The 18987-nt window shown below is 44.6% G+C and overlaps 1 protein-coding gene across 1 annotated transcript in view; it reads left to right on the top strand.

The window, feature by feature from the left end:
• The window catches only part of LOC139757884 (uncharacterized), a 237614-nt gene that overhangs the window by 203494 nt on the left and 15133 nt on the right, over positions 1-18987 (top strand). The window contains 2 exon segments of the mRNA XM_071678806.1: positions 560-14802; positions 14804-18986. Of these exon segments, the coding sequence (XP_071534907.1) occupies positions 560-14802; positions 14804-18986 (18426 nt within the window).

The raw sequence follows: 18987 nt of genomic DNA, 5'->3' as shown, positions 1-18987 counted from the left end.
ACTGAGTATAAGGTAACATATCCAACCACCCACCGCGGTTCTTTAGATGACAAAACAAAGCCACAGGATGTAGAGATTGTTCCCGTGCTGCCCACAGGTCATGATGTAGTTAAAGAGGAGGAGAAGGATCTTCTCGAAATGTTCCCCGAGTGTGTTCTCAAGCCTCTTCCTCAGGTTGTCGAATGTAAAGCCGTACAATCAAAAGTTGAGTATGAAAGAGCTTCTGTTACTGAGACTCTAACGTTTGTGGGTCCGTCTCCTTCAGAGTCTGTATTCAAATCTCGCACCATTCAAGTAGAGGAAGATGACGAGGAGAGGCAGGATATCCGTCGTATTAAGGTAGGCGATGAATTACACCCCACTGATGCACCATCGACACTGGCCCAAACATATCTGACACCAAGCGATTCCACAAACCTAATGGTCATCTCTTCAACAGCTGTCCAACCTGTTGTCCATGTGTCCAGTGTTACCCAGGAACACGTTTCTGTACACAAACACGACACTCATGAAGACGAAAAAATAACACCTACTCTTGTGCCTTCCATGACATCCACAGAATCTGAGGTTATTTCCAAAGAGACCATTCCAGCTCCATCTAAAGAAAAGAGCGACACCATGATAATGTCACTGGAAGAAACATCGCTCTTAGAAAAGAGTGAACCAAGGAAGGAGCAAGCAAAGCCTGTAATGTCTGATGACTTCAAAGACTCTTTAACCATAACGGAAAGTCATGTACAAGAGCAACCAACGCCTTGGGTTAAGGAAGAGAAGGTTCACTTGAAGAAACAGATCAGTATTACGCCAGATGTTGTCGCGTCCGAATCGATACAAGTCACTGACACTAAAGTTGAAGATTCGTTTACTACTCTGAAACCTGAAAAGGAAGAAGAAGTCAAAGCCACAGTTACTGAAGAGCTTAAAGACTCTGTTACAGTAACTGAAAAGTTGGCAGAGGAACGGCCAACACCTTGGCGCAAGGGTGAGAAAGTACCATTCAGAACTGAAAGCATTGAGCCCAAGTTAGTTCCTTCAGAACCACTTCAAGTCACCGATACGAAGGTAGAGGATTCATATGTGACCCTGAAGACAGAAAAGGAAAAACAAGTGAAGGCTAGAGTCACTGAAGAGCTTAAAGACTCTGTTACAGTAACTGAAAAGTTAGCAGAGGAACGACCAACACCTTGGCGACAGGGTGAGAAAGTACCTTTCAGAACGGAAAGCATTGAGCCCAAGTTAGTTCCTTCAGAACCACTTCAGGTCACTGATACGAAGGTAGAGGATTCATATGTGACCCTGAAGACAGAAAAGGAAAAAGAAGTGAAGGCTAGAGTCACAGAAGAGCTTAAAGACTCTGTTACAGTAACTGAAAAGTTGGCAGAAGAACGACCAACACCTTGGCGACAGGGTGAGAAAGTACCATTCAGAACTGAAAGCATTGAGCCCAAGTTAGTTCCTTCAGAACCACTTCAGGTCACTGATACGAAGGTAGAGGATTCATATGTGACCCTGAAGACAGAAAAGGAAAAAGAAGTGAAGGCTAAAGTCACAGAAGAGCTTAAAGACTCTGTTACAGTAACTGAAAAGTTGGCAGAAGAACGACCAACACCTTGGCGACAGGGTGAGAAAGTACCTTTCAGAACTGAAAGCATTGAGCCCAAGTTAGTTCCCTCAGAACCACTTCAGGTCACTGATACGAAGGTAGAGGATTCATATGTGACCCTGAAGACAGAAAAGGAAAAAGAAGTGAAGGCTAAAGTCACAGAAGAGCTTAAAGACTCTGTTACAGTAACTGAAAAGTTGGCAGAAGAACGACCAACACCTTGGCGACAGGGTGAGAAAGTACCTTTCAGAACTGAAAGCATTGAGCCTAAGTTAGTTCCTTCAGAACCACTTCAGGTCACTGACACGAAGGTTGAGGATTCATATGTGACCCTGAAGACAGAAAAGGAAAAAGAAGTGAAGGCTAAAGTCACAGAAGAGCTTAAAGACTCTGTTACAGTAACTGAAAAGTTGGCAGAAGAACGACCAACACCTTGGCGACAGGGTGAGAAAGTACCTTTCAGAACTGAAAGCATTGAGCCCAAGTTAGTTCCCTCAGAACCACTTCAGGTTACTGATACGAAGGTAGAGGATTCATATGTGACCCTGAAGACAGAAAAGGAAAAGGAAGTGAAGGCTAAAGTCACAGAAGAGCTTAAAGACTCTGTTACAGTAACTGAAAAGTTGGCAGAAGAACGACCAACACCTTGGCGACAGGGTGAGAAAGTACCTTTCAGAACTGAAAGCATTGAGCCTAAGTTAGTTCCTTCAGAACCACTTCAAGTCACCGATACGAAGGTAGAGGATTCATATGTGACCCTGAAGACAGAAAAGGAAAAAGAAGTGAAGGCTAGAGTCACTGAAGAGCTTAAAGACTCTGTTACAGTAACTGAAAAGTTGGCAGAAGAACGACCAACACCTTGGCGACAGGGTGAGAAAGTACCTTTCAGAACTGAAAGCATTGAGCCTAAGTTAGTTCCTTCAGAACCACTTCAAGTCACCGATACGAAGGTAGAGGATTCATATGTGACCCTGAAGACAGAAAAGGAAAAAGAAGTGAAGGCTAGAGTCACAGAAGAGCTTAAAGACTCTGTTACAGTAACTGAAAAGTTGGCAGAAGAACGACCAACACCTTGGCGACAGGGTGAGAAAGTACCTTTCAGAACTGAAAGCATTGAGCCCAAGTTAGTTCCCTCAGAACCACTTCAGGTCACTGATACGAAGGTAGAGGATTCATATGTGACCCTGAAGACAGAAAAGGAAAAAGAAGTGAAGGCTAAAGTCACAGAAGAGCTTAAAGACTCTGTTACAGTAACTGAAAAGTTGGCAGAAGAACGACCAACACCTTGGCGACAGGGTGAGAAAGTACCTTTCAGAACTGAAAGCATTGAGCCCAAGTTAGTTCCTTCAGAACCACTTCAAGTCACCGATACGAAGGTAGAGGATTCATATGTGACCCTGAAGACAGAAAAGGAAAAAGAAGTGAAGGCTAGAGTCACAGAAGAGCTTAAAGACTCTGTTACAGTAACTGAAAAGTTGGCAGAAGAACGACCAACACCTTGGCGACAGGGTGAGAAAGTACCTTTCAGAACTGAAAGCATTGAGCCCAAGTTAGTTCCCTCAGAACCGCTTCAGGTCACTGATACGAAGGTAGAGGATTCATATGTGACCCTGAAGACAGAAAAGGAAAAAGAAGTGAAGGCTAAAGTCACAGAAGAGCTTAAAGACTCTGTTACAGTAACTGAAAAGTTGGCAGAAGAACGACCAACACCTTGGCGACAGGGTGAGAAAGTACCTTTCAGAACTGAAAGCATTGAGCCCAAGTTAGTTCCCTCAGAACCACTTCAGGTCACTGATACGAAGGTAGAGGATTCATATGTGACCCTGAAGACAGAAAAGGAAAAAGAAGTGAAGGCTAAAGTCACAGAAGAGCTTAAAGACTCTGTTACAGTAACTGAAAAGTTGGCAGAAGAACGACCAACACCTTGGCGACAGGGTGAGAAAGTACCTTTCAGAACTGAAAGCATTGAGCCTAAGTTAGTTCCTTCAGAACCACTTCAAGTCACCGATACGAAGGTAGAGGATTCATATGTGACCCTGAAGACAGAAAAGGAAAAAGAAGTGAAGGCTAGAGTCACTGAAGAGCTTAAAGACTCTGTTACAGTAACTGAAAAGTTGGCAGAAGAACGACCAACACCTTGGCGACAGGGTGAGAAAGTACCTTTCAGAACGGAAAGCATTGAGCCTAAGTTAGTTCCTTCAGAACCACTTCAAGTCACCGATACGAAGGTAGAGGATTCATATGTGACCCTGAAGACAGAAAAGGAAAAAGAAGTGAAGGCTAGAGTCACTGAAGAGCTTAAAGACTCTGTTACAGTAACTGAAAAGTTGGCAGAGGAACAGCCAACACCTTGGCGCCAAGGTGAAAAGGTGCCATTCAGAACTGAGAAAATCAAGCCTGAATTAGTTCCCTCTGTGTCCCTTCAAGTCACCGATACGAAAGTAGAGGATACATATGTAACCCTTAAGACAGAAAAGGGTGAACAGGTGAAGGCTACAGTTAGAGAAGGGCTACAAGATTCCATAACAGTAACTGAAAAGATTGCTGAGGAGCGACCAACGCCTTGGCGAGAAGGCGAGAAGGTACCATTCAGAACGCAAAGTATCAAACCTGAATTAGTTCATTCAGAGTCACTTCAGGTCACTGATACAAAGACAGGAGAAACATACGTAACCCTTAAGACAGAGAAGGATAAAGAGGTGAAAGCTAGAGTTACTGAAGAGCTTCAAGATTCTGTAACAGTCACCGAAAGTATACCTGAGGAGAGACCAACTCCTTGGAGACAAGGTGAGAAGATACCTTTGAGAACAGAAAGCATCAAGCCCAAATTAGTCCATTCAGAACCAATTCAAGTAACCGACACAAAAACTGTTGACAGTTGTGCTGTTTTACAAGAAGACAAAACGGAAGAAGCTAAAGCATCTGTTACAAAGGACTTGAGGGATTCTGTTACGGTTACTGAGAGACTTTCAGAGGAGCAGCCATCTCCTTTGAAGAAGCCACAAAGAGCAACAGCAGATTTGGCTCAGCATATGCTTATGGTAATGGAACATGATTCTATTTCAGTCTCTGAAGTATATGCTAAAGAAGGAGGTACTCAGTTTGAGACAGAAAAAACAGACGTGCAAAAGGCCATTGGAAAATTGGAGCCAATCGAAGCTCTGACCACAACTGATCATCGAAGTGAAGAGTCTCTTTCTCAACTGTCGGATTTGGTGAAGTCAACGCAGAAGGCCGTTATGCTGAATCAAGAAGCAAAACACATCTTAGAAGTCACAGAACAACTGGCTCATGAGAGCACGGCTGATCTGAAGAAGATGGAACATGTTTACGGGAATATCAGATGCGGTCTTATTGGGCAGAACGCCGCTGAGACGCAGGAAATACTGGTTCATGACAGTGAAGAACAGTATAAATCAAAGGCCCCCGTGACAGCTACCACAACACAAACAACTGTAACCAAAGAGTCTCAAGCTGTGATCATAGCCGAGCCAAAGGTGGAGGAAGACAGTGTCCAATGGGAGAAATATAAGGATTCCTTTGAAAAGGCTCAGCCAAATGTCCAAGAAATGAAGCATATACAAGTTTCCGAAACCTTCAAAGCAGACAAGGAGGACACTTTCACTCAACCTGCCATGTTGCAACAACAAGGGAAACCGTCGGAAGTCCAGACTTTGGAGGCTCTTACAGTCCAGGGTCACGATGTGCAGGAAGATGCCACTTCATGGAAGGCTCGTGTAGATAAGGAACAAGTAGCCAGAAAATCTATCATGGAAAACATGCCACTGAATGTTATGGAAACTCAGCAACACGACACATTCAAAGAATACCAAGCAGACAAGCCATTTGAAGCTCATGCAACGGAGATGGAAGGGAAAAGAGAAGCTCTGGCTGTGTCTGAGGTCAAAGCCGTTTCACCTGTCCGTGAATTATCGAAAGAGAAAACAATGCAAGAGCATGCCCAGATTATTCACTCAAAGAATACTCCCATAGTTGTTTCGTCTTCAGAAGTTCGAGAGAGTGAGGCACCTTTGAAGATTAAACGCCCGATGGAAGCATTTGCTGATGGGTTAGATATCACTGCCTACCATTCCCTAATGGTTGCAGATACTGAGGTTCAGTCACCCGTTGATGCCCTAAGTAAACCTGCACTGCTTACTAGCACAGCAAGGTCAAGCTTTATTACACAAAAAGCTTTGGAAGTTATGGAATCTCAGACTCATCAAAAGGAGAAGGACTTCCAACCCGTCAAGGCAGCAGATGTGAAGCTAGAAGGAAGGGTTGAATGCAGTGAACACTCTCTTGAAGTCAGTGAAACCAAGGCTCAGTCTCCAATAAGGGACCTGAAAGAAAAGAAGCCGTCTCAGGACATGGCTAGTGCGTCAATGATCCCACAGAAATCCGTGAGGGTTTCCGAGGTCTCAGTGAACTTCAAGGAGGAAGAATTCAAAGAGATACCTAGGTATCCCCACAAAGCGACAGAAGAACAGATTCCTGGCCATATTCCTCTTCACATAACACAAAACACTATTCAGGACAGCACGGAAGACTTCAAGCTTCCTGCTCCCGAGGTAGAAATAGCATCAGTAGACTTCAAAGGTTACCAAGCACCTTCTGTCATCGAAGTTCACGCCGAACAGGGCGAGGGAATCTATAAGCCTGAGGAGCTGCCTCTGACTAAAGCCAAAACCGATTTCGTTGAGGGTATGAAATCCATCGTAACTGAAGAGGTATGTGCATCGTCATCCGTCAAAGATATGCCAGTCCCAGAAAAGCCAACTACCAAAGAAGCAACCACAGGATTTGAGGAAAAGAAAGCAGTATCCATCCACGAAACTGATGCACACGAGAAAGAGGGTTCGTTTGTTGAATCAAAGCCTTTGTTGCTGCAGTTGCAGTCAAAGATAAATGGAGGGCTGGAACCGCTTCTTGTAACCGAGATAGAAAGTGAGGAATCTACAGGTAAAGTCGCTCCAGAATCGGCACCTACCATGGAAAGTGCGAAGATTGAACTAACCCACGCTACAAAGGTGGCGCTGTCGTCAGGTGTTTTGATAAATGAGCGGGAAGGATGGCATAAGGAAGAAAAACCTGAAACTCAAAAGGCCGAAGGTAGCATCAGTACAGGCGAAGCCATCACAGTTTCAGAAACTCTCCCGCAGTCTGAAACCGAAGAGCTCTTTGTAGCCCCGGCGCCGAAGACTGAAGGAACAAGTTCGCTCATTCCATCTAAAACTGCGATGGTCTCAGAAGTAGTCCTGCATGAGAAGGAAGGAATTCATAAATCGAGCAAGTTTTCGACAATCTCATTACCGAGTCAAACGCAGCCTCCGAACATACCGTTGATTGTGCAAGAAACGCGCATTGAATCCAGTACTACAGATATGGCGGCGGAAAAGCTCGAACCGTCGGAGTCAGCGTCCGTATCGCTTTTCGCTCATCAAATTGCCTCCGCCTCAGATGTTAGAGTGAGTGAGAAAGAAGGCATATACAAGCAGGTGAAGCCAGCAGAAGATCTTGCTAACGTGGAATATGAAAGTGGCAAGACTTCCATTCAGGTCAGTGAGACTAGAGCAGAATCCCCAGTGAAAGATTTTAAAGGTACGAAGCCAGAGGACGCTCAGGCCAAGCCTAATATCATACCCCAGAAGGCAGTGTCCGTATCAGAAACACAGGCGAAAGATAAGGAAGGAATATTGCAGATGGAAAAACCGGCAACAGTTACGCTGAAGTCTGACATGACACAACCCTTGCATCCAGTGACAGTATCTGAAGTAACAGCAGACTCGAGTGTGCATAAACTATCCATCGATAAAGCCTCTGAGGAAAAAGCAGAGTCTAGCCACGTACCCCATCGCGCGGCAGCTGTTAGTGAAGCCATGATTCACCTGAAAGAAGAGGAATATCGCGATTCAAAACCAGTTCCCGTTGCGCCGAAAGAGTTACAGACCCCTGGCCACGAGCCCGTCGTGGTCACTGAAACTCGCCCTGAATCGCCCATTACCGACCGCGAAGAAAAGGAAACACTGAAAAGTAAAGCCAAGAGTCAAGTTATCCCACAGGATACAGTGCAAGTACAGGAAGTTCGGGTTCATGAATCTGAGAGCGGGTTCGAGACGATCGCACCCAAACTTTCGGTAGGTGAATCACACAGAATTCCAGGACACGTAGTGGCAGTCTCTACAAATATAGAGCTTTCAGACAGTCTTCAGAAATTAGCTGAGGCTGAAAAAGTCTTAGAGAAGACTGCAAACTTTATCGTAAACGCGCAACAAGCAGCGGAAGTGCTGCAGCACGATGTTAGCGAAGCAGGAAATATTTTGATCGAGAAAAAGCAAGAAAGTATGAAAGCACAGCCAACTGTCGAGGAAATGCAGTCGTTGTCAGTGTCGGAAGTTAGTGCAGAAACCAAAGAGCAAAATTACGTCGCGGATAAACCGTACGTGCACAGTGTGGAAGCCAAACCAGTCATTACCCCTCTCCACCTGGCGAATGTTGGCCATCCTGACGTTGCAGAGCAGGAAGGCAGTATCCCTACACTCGACATGCCCACTACCACCCACGCTAAACTTCACTTCACCCCACACACATCCAAACAAATAACTCAACAGCAACCTGATATACTTCCAGGCATATTAAGGCCGGAACAACCTGTACATGCAACCGGTAAGGTTGTAATGGAACAAGCTACACATGTCTCTGGCACTCAGGAGACTATAGTTGAGACCGTAACCGAAGAAGCAATCAAGTACACCCCACAGACTAAGCAAGCCCACCCTCTTCTAGATACACAAGAAACTATCTCTGTTATGCAAGTTTCCGTTCTTAATCAGACAGAGTCAATGGATGAGGTCACCAAACCTACTCATGCGGTTGCTCAACCAAGTCATATAACTCAACAAAGTATTCATGTTGAAGAAGCTGATTTGCGTGAATCCTCATCGTCTCTTAAGTTCGATAAGACAGCCGAACTAACGGCTTCTGCAGTCCTTGACCAAAGGGAACATATTACTGTATCAGAAGTCAAATCAGATGAACTTCCAGTAGATCTTAAAGAGAAGAGGGTTGAAGGTAAGGCCACGCCCGTAGTTAAACCTCATGAAACATTCACCGTCTCCTCCGTAACGGTAGCTGAAAACTATGAGGAAACTAAGCGTAGTAAACCAAAGATGGAGAAGGCGGAACCCATCGCAACACCACAACAGTGTGCTTCTATTGAAGAAACTAAAGTTCATGAAAGTTCTGGTGAGATTAAGATCAAACGTCCCACCGAAGAGAAGGCTACCACTCATGTTTCTAAACGCGAATCTGTCATGATCTCTGAAGTGAAGACAGAGGAAAAACCGGTTACTCTCAAAGAAAGAAGGCCATCTCAGGAAAGAGCAAAACCAGTGGTGTCTAATCAGACACATGTCATTGTGTCTGAAACATCAACAGCTGAGGCTCCAGGATTTGTTCAGCACCGTAAACCTTCTGAGGACAAAGCTAAAACTGTTTTCTCTCAAAGGGAGTCGGTTATAGTTTCGGAAGTACGACCTGAAGAAGCCCCGAAGGCAGCCAAGCAAAGGACTCCGTCCCAGGAAAGAGCACAGAAAGTGCTTTCTCAGAAAGAGTCTTTTGTTGTCGAGGAAGTCAAAGTGCATGAAGTGCCTAAAGACCTTCCAAAGTCTAAACCAAAAGGTGACAAAGCCAAGAAGGTGATGCCCCAACAGGAATCTATTTCTGTCCAGGAGACTAGAGTTGAAGCACATGCAGGTGATCTTTCACATATGAAACCCAAGGAAGAGAAAGCCATGCAGACACTTCTTAATCAGACTTCAGTGTCCGTGTCTGAAATATCAAGCCAGTTGATGCCAGTACAAATGCCTGAGTACAAGCCAGAGAAGACGCATTCGGCAAAGACCACTATAGATCATAGGGAAGTCGTCACTATTTCTGAGGTGACAGCGGACGAAGTTCCTCACATTGTTCCTCAGGAAAAGAGAAGAACTGAGACCGCTAATATGCTCCTACCAGACACAAGGGAGACGATCCAGATATCAGAGGTCTCAGCCGAAGAGACTCCACACACTGTCGAAAAGGTAAAGACAAAAGAAGAATACGCAAGCATCGTTGTCAAACCAACTGAATCTATCAGTGTTTCGCAGACTCAAGTCCAGGAGTCCACTGATAATGTGCGTATTTCAAAGCATAAGGAAGAAAGGGCCGACACAATTCTTCCTCAACAGGATTCCATAACTGTACAAGAGGTGAGTGTAAAGGAGTCTCCACTGGACATAAAGGATCACAAGCCAAAAACAGAACAAGCTAAGTCTATTCTAACACCGCAAGAATCTATAGCAGTTGAGGAGATATCTGTGAAGGAGAGTCCTGGATCAGTGGATGACATAAAGCCAAAGACGGGACAAGCAACATCTATAATTTCCCCGTATGAATCACTAACTGTTCAAGAAGTAACTGTAAAGGAAACTCCAAAAGATATTAGCGAAAAGAAACCGAAGACAGAGACGGCAACATCAATACTTTCTGAACGGGAGTCTATCTCCGTTCAAGAAGTGTCCATCAAGGAAGCTCCGGGGTCAGTGAAAGACACAAAGCCGAAGACAGAGACGGCATCATCCATAATTTCCCCACATGAATCGCTTACTATCCAAGAGATAAGTGTGAAAGAAGCTCCAGGAAACATTAAAGATGCCAAGCCGAAAACAGAACAGGCTACCTCAGTCCTGTCTCCTCAGGAGTCCATCGCTGTGCAGGAGGTGTCCGTAAAGGAAGCCCCCGGCTCGGTGAAGGATACGAGGCCGAAATCTGAACAAGCCACATCTATCATCTCGACACACGAATCACTCACTGTTCAAGAGGTTACGGTAAAGGAGGCCTCGAAGGATATAACGGATAAGAAGCCTAAGACTGAAAAAGCGACCTCTATTCTCTCCGAACAGGAGTCTGTCTCTGTCCAGGAAATATCGGTGAAGGAAGCACCTGGCTCAGTCAAAGATGCAAAGCCAAAGACAGAACAAGCAACGTCTGTTATTTCCCCACACGAGTCTCTTACTGTTCAAGAGGTTTCAGTCAAGGAAGCTCCATCAGATATCGCTGACAGAAAACCGAAGACAGAGAAGGCAACTTCAATTCTGTCCCAACAGGAATCCATTTCAGTTCATGAGGTATCGGTGAAAGAAGCTCCTGGTCAAGTGAAAGATAGGAAGCCCAAGACAGAGCAAGCAACATCCGTGCTTTCTCCTCACGAGTCACTTACCGTTCAGGAGGTCTCGGTGAGGGAATCCCCGTCAGACATAAGCGATTCAAAGCCAAAAACAGATAAGGCAACATCAGTCTTGTCTCAACAGGAATCCATCTTCGTCCAGGAGGTATCTGTGAAAGAAGCTCCTGGTTCTGTGAAAGAGGATAAGCCAAAGACTGAACAAGCCACCTCTATCATAACTCCACACGAGTCTCTGACTGTTCAAGAAGTAACGGTGAAAGAAGTTCCGACGGACTTGAGAGATAAGAAGCCAAAGTCAGAAAAGGCAAGTTCGATCTTCTCCGAACAAGAGTCCATTTCTGTCCAAGAAGTATCAGTCAAGGAGGCTCCTGGATCGGTCAAAGACATCAAGCCAAAGACAGAACAAGCAACATCTATCATTTCTCCACACGAATCGCTTACTGTCCAGGAGGTGTCTGTCAAGGAGACTCCAGAGGACATACGGGACAAAAAGCCCAAGACAGAAAAGGCAACTTCAATTCTGTCTCAACGGGAGTCCATTGCAGTCCAGGAAGTGTCTGTGAAAGAGGCTCCTGGATCGGTGGATGAAGCAAAACCAAAAACAGAACAAGCAACGTCGATCATTTCTCCACATCAGTCCCTTACAGTTCAGGAGGTGACGGTAAAGGGAGCTTCGGCAGACATAAGCGACAGAAGACCGAAAGAAGAGAAGGCAACGTCCATTTTATCCGAGCAGGAATCTATATCCGTCCATGAAGTGTCAGTCAAAGAGGCCCCCGGCTCGGTCAAGGATGCGAAGCCGAGGACAGAACAAGCAACGTCTATCATTTCTCCGCACGAATCACTAACGGTACAGGAAGTGTCCGTTAAAGAATCTCCAGAAGATATCAGCGACAGAAAACCAAAGACGGAGAAAGCAACCTCGATATTCTCTGAACAAGAATCAATTTCTGTTCAAGAGGTGTCAGTCAAGGAGGCTCCTGGGTCAATAAAAGATGCGAAGCCCAAGAGAGAACAAGCAACATCTATCATTTCTCCACACGAATCACTTACTGTTGAGGAAGTTTCTGTCAAGGAAGTGCCATCAGATATAAGTGACAAAAAGCCAAAGACTGAGAAGGCTACTTCGATTCTGTCTGAGCAGGAGTCCATTTCTGTCCAAGAAATATCGGTGAAAGAAGCTCCAGGATCCATGAAGGATATGAAACCAAAGACTGAGCAGGCCACATCTATCATATCTCCTCATCAGTCCCTTACCGTCCAAGAGGTCACAATAAAGGGAGACTCGGCAGAAATAAGTGATAAAAAGCCTCAAACAGGCAAAGCCACTTCGATATTATCTGAACAGGAATCTATATCAGTGCATGAAGTGTCGGTGAAGGAAGCCCCTGGCTCGGTGAAGGATGCAAAGCCTAAGACAGAACAAGCCACATCTATCATTTCTCCTCATGAATCACTTACTGTTCAGGAGGTTTCTGTCAAGGAGTCTTCAGGAGACATTAAGGATCGAAAGCCAAAGACGGAGAAAGCAACTTCAATATTATCTGAACAAGAATCAATATCTGTTCAAGAGGTATCGGTGAAGGAAGCTCCTGGATCAGTGAAAGATGCAAAGCCCAAAACGGAACAGGCGACATCTGTCATCTCACCACACGAGTCACTCACAGTTCAAGAGGTATCTGTTAAGGAAGCTCCTACAGATATAAGCGACAAAAAGCCACACACTGAGAAGGCGACTTCGATACTGTCTGAACAAATGTCAATCTCCGTCCAAGAAGTGTCAGTTAAGGAAGCCCCAGGGTCAGTGAAAGATGCAAAGCCTAAGACTGAACAGGCGACATCCGTAATCTCTCCACACGAATCACTTACTGTACAAGAAGTATCTGTGAAGGAAGCACCAACAGACATAAGCGACACGAAGCCAAAGACCGAGAAAGCAACATCAATCTTGTCTGAACAGGAGTCCATTTCTGTTCAAGAAATTTCTGTTAAAGAAGCTCCTGGGTCTGTGAAGGACATAAAGCCAAAGACTGAGCAAGCAACATCCACCATTTCCCCTCATGAATCCCTGTCCATTCAGGAAGTATCTGTAAAGGAGACTCCGACAGACTTGCGGGACAAGAAACCCAAATCAGAAAAGGCGACTTCAATCTTGTCCGAACAGGAATCCATTGCTGTTCAAGAAGTATCAGTAAAAGAAGCTCCTGGTTCCGTAGAGCAAGCTAGGCCGAAGACGGAGCAAGCAACGTCGATCATTTCCCCACATCAGTCACTAACTGTTCAAGAAGTTACTGTCAAGGGAGCTTCGGCCGATATAAGTGACAAGAAACCAAAGACTGAGAAGGCGGTTTCAATACTTTCGCAACAGGAATCCATCGCTGTTCAAGAGGTGTCGGTGAAAGAAGCACCTGGGTCAATAAAAGAAGTTAAGCCCAAGACGGAACAAGCAACATCTATTCTTTCTCCACATCAATCACTTACTGTCCAAGAGGTATCAGTGAAGGAATCTCCGGGAGATGTAACTGATAAGAAACCAAAGACCGAGAAAGCAACTTCAATCTTGTCTGAACAGGAATCCATATCGGTCCAGGAAGTCTCAGTGAAAGAAGCTCCAGGGTCAATGAAAGATGCAAAGCCAAAGACAGAACAAGCAACGTCGATCATTTCTCCTCATGTGTCACTCACAGTACAGGAAGTCTCTGTGAAGGGAGCGTCGGCAGATTTGACTGACAAGAAACCAAAGACTGAAAAGGCGACCTCCATACTCTCTGAGCAAGAATCCATTTCTGTCCAGGAAATCTCCGTGAAGGAAGCTCCTGGATCGGTGAAAGATGCAAAGCCTAAGACGGAACAAGCTGTGTCTGTAATATCTCCTCATGAGTCTCTCTCTGTCCAAGAGGTATCGGTGAAAGAAACGCCGACGGATATATCTGAGAAAAAGCCTAAGACAGAGAAAGCAACTTCTATCTTGTCTGAACAAGAGTCCATTGCTGTTCAAGAGATCTCGGTGAAGGAAGCGCCAGGGTCAGTGAAAGATGTGAAGCCCAAAACAGAGCAAGCTACATCTATCATTTCTGAACACCAGTCACTCACTGTTCAAGAGGTGACAGCGAAGGAAGCCCCGACAGAGATAGCTGACAAAAAACCTAAGACCGAGAAAGCAACTTCAATCTTGTCTGAACAGGAATCCATTTCTGTCCAGGAGATTTCAGTGAAAGAAGCTCCTGGATCAGTGAAAGATGCTAAGCCTAAAACAGAACAAGCAACATCCATTATCTCTCCTCATGTGTCACTAACTGTACAAGAAGTCTCTGTGAAGGGAGCGTCGGCAGATTTGACTGACAAGAAACCCAGAACTGATAAGGCAACTTCTATATTCTCTGAACAAGAGTCCATTTCCGTCCAGGAAGTATCGGTGAAGGAAGCGCCTGGATCAATGAAAGACTTGAAGCTGAAAACAGATCAAGCAACATCTAGTATATCTGAGCATCAGTCACTTACTGTTCAAGAGGTATCGGTGAAGGAAGCTCCAGTGGATATAAGTGAAAAGAAACCAAAAACAGAGAAGGCAACCTCCATATTGTCAGAACAGGAATCCATATCCGTCCAGGAGATATCCGTGAAGGAAGCTCCTGGATCTGTGAAAGATGCAAAGCCTAGAACAGAACAAGCAACATCAGTCATTTCCCCGCATGAATCGCTTACTGTACAGGAAGTCTCTGTGAAGGGAGCGTCGGCAGATTTGACTGACAAAAAACCAAAGACTGATAAGGCAACTTCTATATTGTCTGAACAAGAGTCCATTTCCGTCCAGGAAATATCGGTGAAGGAAGCGCCTGGATCAATGAAAGATTTGAAGCTGAAGACAGAACAAGCAACATCTAGTATATCTCCTCATGAGTCTCTCTCTGTACAGGAAGTATCTGTGAAGGAAACACCTACAGATTTGACGGATAAAAAGCCTAAGACAGAGAAAAGCAACTTCTATCTTGTCTGAACAAGAGTCCATTGCTGTTCAAGAGATCTCGGTGAAGGAAGCGCCAGGGTCAGTGAAAGATGTGAAGCCCAAAACAGAGCAAGCTACATCTATCATTTCTGAACACCAGTCACTCACTGTTCAAGAGGTGACAGCGAAGGAAGCCCCGACAGAGATAACTGACAAAAAGCCCAAGACCGAGAAAGCAACTTCAATCTTGTCTGAACAGGAATCCATTTCTGTCCAGGAGATTTCAGTGAAAGAAGCTCCTGGATCAGTGAAAGATGCTAAGCCTAAAACAGAACAAGCAACATCCATTATCTCTCCTCATGTGTCACTAACTGTACAGGAAGTCTCTGTGAAGGGAGCGTCGGCAGATTTGACTGACAAAAAACCAAAGACTGATAAGGCAACTTCTATATTCTCTGAACAAGAGTCCATTTCCGTCCAGGAAATATCGGTGAAGGAAGCGCCTGGATCAATGAAAGACTTGAAGCTGAAAACAGATCAAGCAACATCTAGTATATCTGAGCATCAGTCACTTACTGTTCAAGAGGTATCGGTGAAGGAAGCTCCAGTGGATATAAGTGAAGTGAAACCAAAGACTGAGAAAGCAACTTCCATCTTGTCTGAACAGGAATCCATCTCTGTCCAAGAAATATCCGTGAAGGAATCTCCTGGATCGATGAAAGATGCCAAGCCAAAGACAGAACAAGCCACATCCATCATATCTCCCCACCAGTCCCTTACTGTTGAGGAGGTTACGGTGAAGGAAACCTCAGGTGATATAAGTGACAAAAAGCCAAGGACAGATCACGCAACCTCTATACTCTCTCCTCAGGAATCCATTACTGTCCAAGAGATTTCCGTGAAAGAAGCCCCCGGGTCAGTGAAGGATGCTAAACCCAAAACAGAACAAGCAACATCAATTATCTCTGAACAACAGTCACTCACTGTCCAAGAGGTATCTGTGAAGGAAGAACCGACGGACATAAGTGATAAGAAGCCGAAGACGGAGAAGGCAACATCAATTCTGTCTGAACAGGAGTCCATTTCTGTCCAGGAAATATCGGTGAAGGAGGCTCCAGGGGCAATGGAGGAAGCAAAACCAAGGACAGAGCAAGCAAGGTCTGTGATTTCTCCACACAAATCACTTACTGTTGAGGAAGTATCAGTAAAGGAAGTTCCTAAAGATATAGAGGATAAAAAACCAAAAACTGAGAAGGCAGTATCAGTCTTTTCTGAGCAAGAATCCATTTCGGTTCAAGAGGTGTTGGTGAAGGATGAACCTGGAACCATGAAGGATTTGAAACTCGACACTGAAAAAGCTTCTTCAGTAATTTCGCCTCACCAGTCGGTTACCATCGAGGAAATAACGGTAAAGGAGACCCCGAAGGACTTAACCGAACAGAAACCCAGATCAGAAACTGCAAGATCCATTCTATCACCAAGAGATTCCATATCTGTGGAAGAGATCTCAGTGAAAGATGCTCCAGGACAAATCAAAGACATGAAACCAAAGTCTGAAACAGCTCATCCTGTTGTTAGTCCTCAGGAATCACTTTCAGTTAGCGAAGTCCAGATCGAAGGACAGACTCAGGAAATGGTTAGTCCAAAACAAGTCAGTGAAAAAGCAAATGTTACTCTATCAAGAAAAGACTCTCTTCAGGTCCTGGAAGTGGCCCCAGAGCTAGCACCAGATACAATCCCCGAGACCAAAAGGGTTGAGGATAAGGCCAAGGTTACTGTAACGGAAGACCTCAAGCGTGCAGATCAAGAAGATGTTATTGTCCTGAGAGGACCAACAAAGGAAAAGAAGGTCGTGGAAGTTGTCGAAGAATCGGATGAAGAAGTTCCAAAGAAAGTGGAGAAAAAGGTTGTTGAAGAAGAGGTTGTTGAAGAAAAGATCAAACTAAAACCCAAGAAGAAGAAGGAAGTGAAGGAAGAAGAGGTTTCAGAAGAAGTCACGATTAAGAAACCAGAAGAGGTGGAAGAAGTGACTGAGGAAGTACTGATCAAAAAGCCAAAGAAAAAGCCTGAACCTAAGAAAGAGGAAGTTACTGAGGAAGTCACACTTAAGAAACCTGTGGAGGAAGTTGAAGAAGAAGTCACTGAGGAAGTTCAGATCAAAATGAAACCAAAGAAGAAACCTGAACCCAAGAAAGAGGAAGTTACTGAGGAAGTCACACTTAAGAAACCTGTGGAGGAAGTTGAAGAAGAAGTGACTGAGGAAGTTCAGATCAAAATGAAACCAAAAAAGAAACCTGAACCCAAGAAAGAGGAAGTTACTGAGGAAGTCACACTTAAGAAACCTGTGGAGGAAGTTGAAGAAGAAGTGACTGAGGAAGTTCAGATCAAAATGAAACCAAAGAAGAAACCTGAGCCTAAGAAGGAAGAAGTTACTGAGGAAGTCACACTTAAGAAACCTGTGGAGGAAGTTGAAGAAGAAGTCACCGAGGAAGTTAAGATCAAAATGAAACCAAAGAAGAAACCTGAGCCTAAGAAAGAGGAAGTTACTGAGGAAGTCACGCTTAAGAAACCTGTAGAGGAAGTTGAAGAAGAAGTGACTGAGGAAGTTCAGATCAAAATGAAACCAAAGAAGAAACCTGAGCCTAAGAAGGAAGAAGTTACTGAGGAAGTCACACTTAAGAAACCTGTGGAGGAAGTTGAAGAAGAAGTCACTGAGGAAGTTAAGATCAAAATGAAACCAAAGAAGAAACCTGAGCCTAAGAAAGAGGAAGTTACTGAGGAAGTCACACTCAAGAAACCTGTGGAGGAAGTTGAAGAGGAAGTCACTGAGGAAGTTTCGATAAAGAGGAAGCCAAAGAAGAAACCTGAACCTAAGATAGAAGAGGTTACTGAGGAAGTCACAATTAAGAAACCAGAAGAAAAGGTGGAAGAAGTGACCGAGGAAGTGCAAATAAAGAGACCGAAAAAGAAACCTGAGCCCAAAGCAGAGGAGATCACTGAGGAATTCATAGTCAAGAAACCAGAAGAGAAAGTTGAAGAAGAAGTCACTGAGGAAGTTCAGATCAAAATGAAGCCAAAGAAGAAACCTGAACCCAAGATAGAGGAAGTTACTGAGGAAGTCACAATTAAGAAACCTGAGGAGAGAGTCGAGGAAGAAGCTACTGAGGAAGTACAAATTAAGAGAAAACCAAAGAAGAAACCTGAATTCAAAACAGAGGAGGTTACTGAGGAAGTCACTATTAAGAAACCGGAGAAACCGGAGGAGAAGGTTATAGAAGAAGTGTCTGAACAGGTAACCATCAAGAAACCAAAGAAAAAGGTTACTGAGGAAGTTACTGAGGAAGTAACTCTCAAGAAACCAGAGGAGAAAGTTGTTGAAGAAGTTACTGAGGAAGTTCAGATTAAGATGAAGCCAAAGAAGAAACCCGAATTTAAGACCGAAGAAGTTACTGAGGAATTCACAATCAAGAAACCAGAAGAAGAGGTTGAAGAAGTAACCGAAGAAGTTCAGATTAAGAGGAAGCCAAAGAAGAAACCTGAATTCAAGACCGAAGAAGTTACTGAGGAAGTCACAATCAGGAAGCCAGAGGAGAAGGCGGTTGAAGAAGTCACGGAGGAGGTGACACTGAGGAAGCCAAAACAGAAGGTTGTTGAAGAGGTCAGCGAGGAAGTGACTTTGAAGAAACCAGAGGAGAAGGTTGTTGAAGAAGTTACTGAGGAGGTTAAGATCAAGATGAAGCCAAAGAAGAAACCTGAATTCAAAACTGAAGAAGTCACCGAGGAAGTCACCATCAAGAGACCAGAAGAGACGGTCGAGGAAGACGTTACTGAGGAAGTACAGTTCAAACTCAGACCCAAAAAGAAACGTGAACCAAAATACGAAGAAGTGTCTGAGGAAGTGACGATTTCCAGGAAACGTGAGGACAGAGTGGAGGAAATCACTGAGGATGTGCGTATCACAATGAAGCCAAAGCCCGAGCCTCAGGAGAAGTTCGAAGACGTCACGGAAGAAGTGACCATAAAACGAAAAGAAGTTCCCGAACAGGTGACTGAGGAGATTACCGAAGATGTACAGGTGCAGCTCAAGCCGAGGAAGAGACCCGAATATAGAAAGGAGGAAGTGACTGAGGAGATCACGGTGGTCAAGAAGGAGGAGGAGGAGGAGGAGCCAACTGAGGAAATAGTAGAGGAAACTGCAGAAACTGTTCAGAT

The sequence above is a fragment of the Panulirus ornatus genome, chromosome 28 (assembly GCF_036320965.1).
Source record: "Panulirus ornatus isolate Po-2019 chromosome 28, ASM3632096v1, whole genome shotgun sequence".
Lineage (NCBI taxonomy): Eukaryota > Metazoa > Arthropoda > Malacostraca > Decapoda > Palinuridae > Panulirus > Panulirus ornatus.
This window is presented reverse-complemented; position numbering and strand designations above follow the sequence as displayed.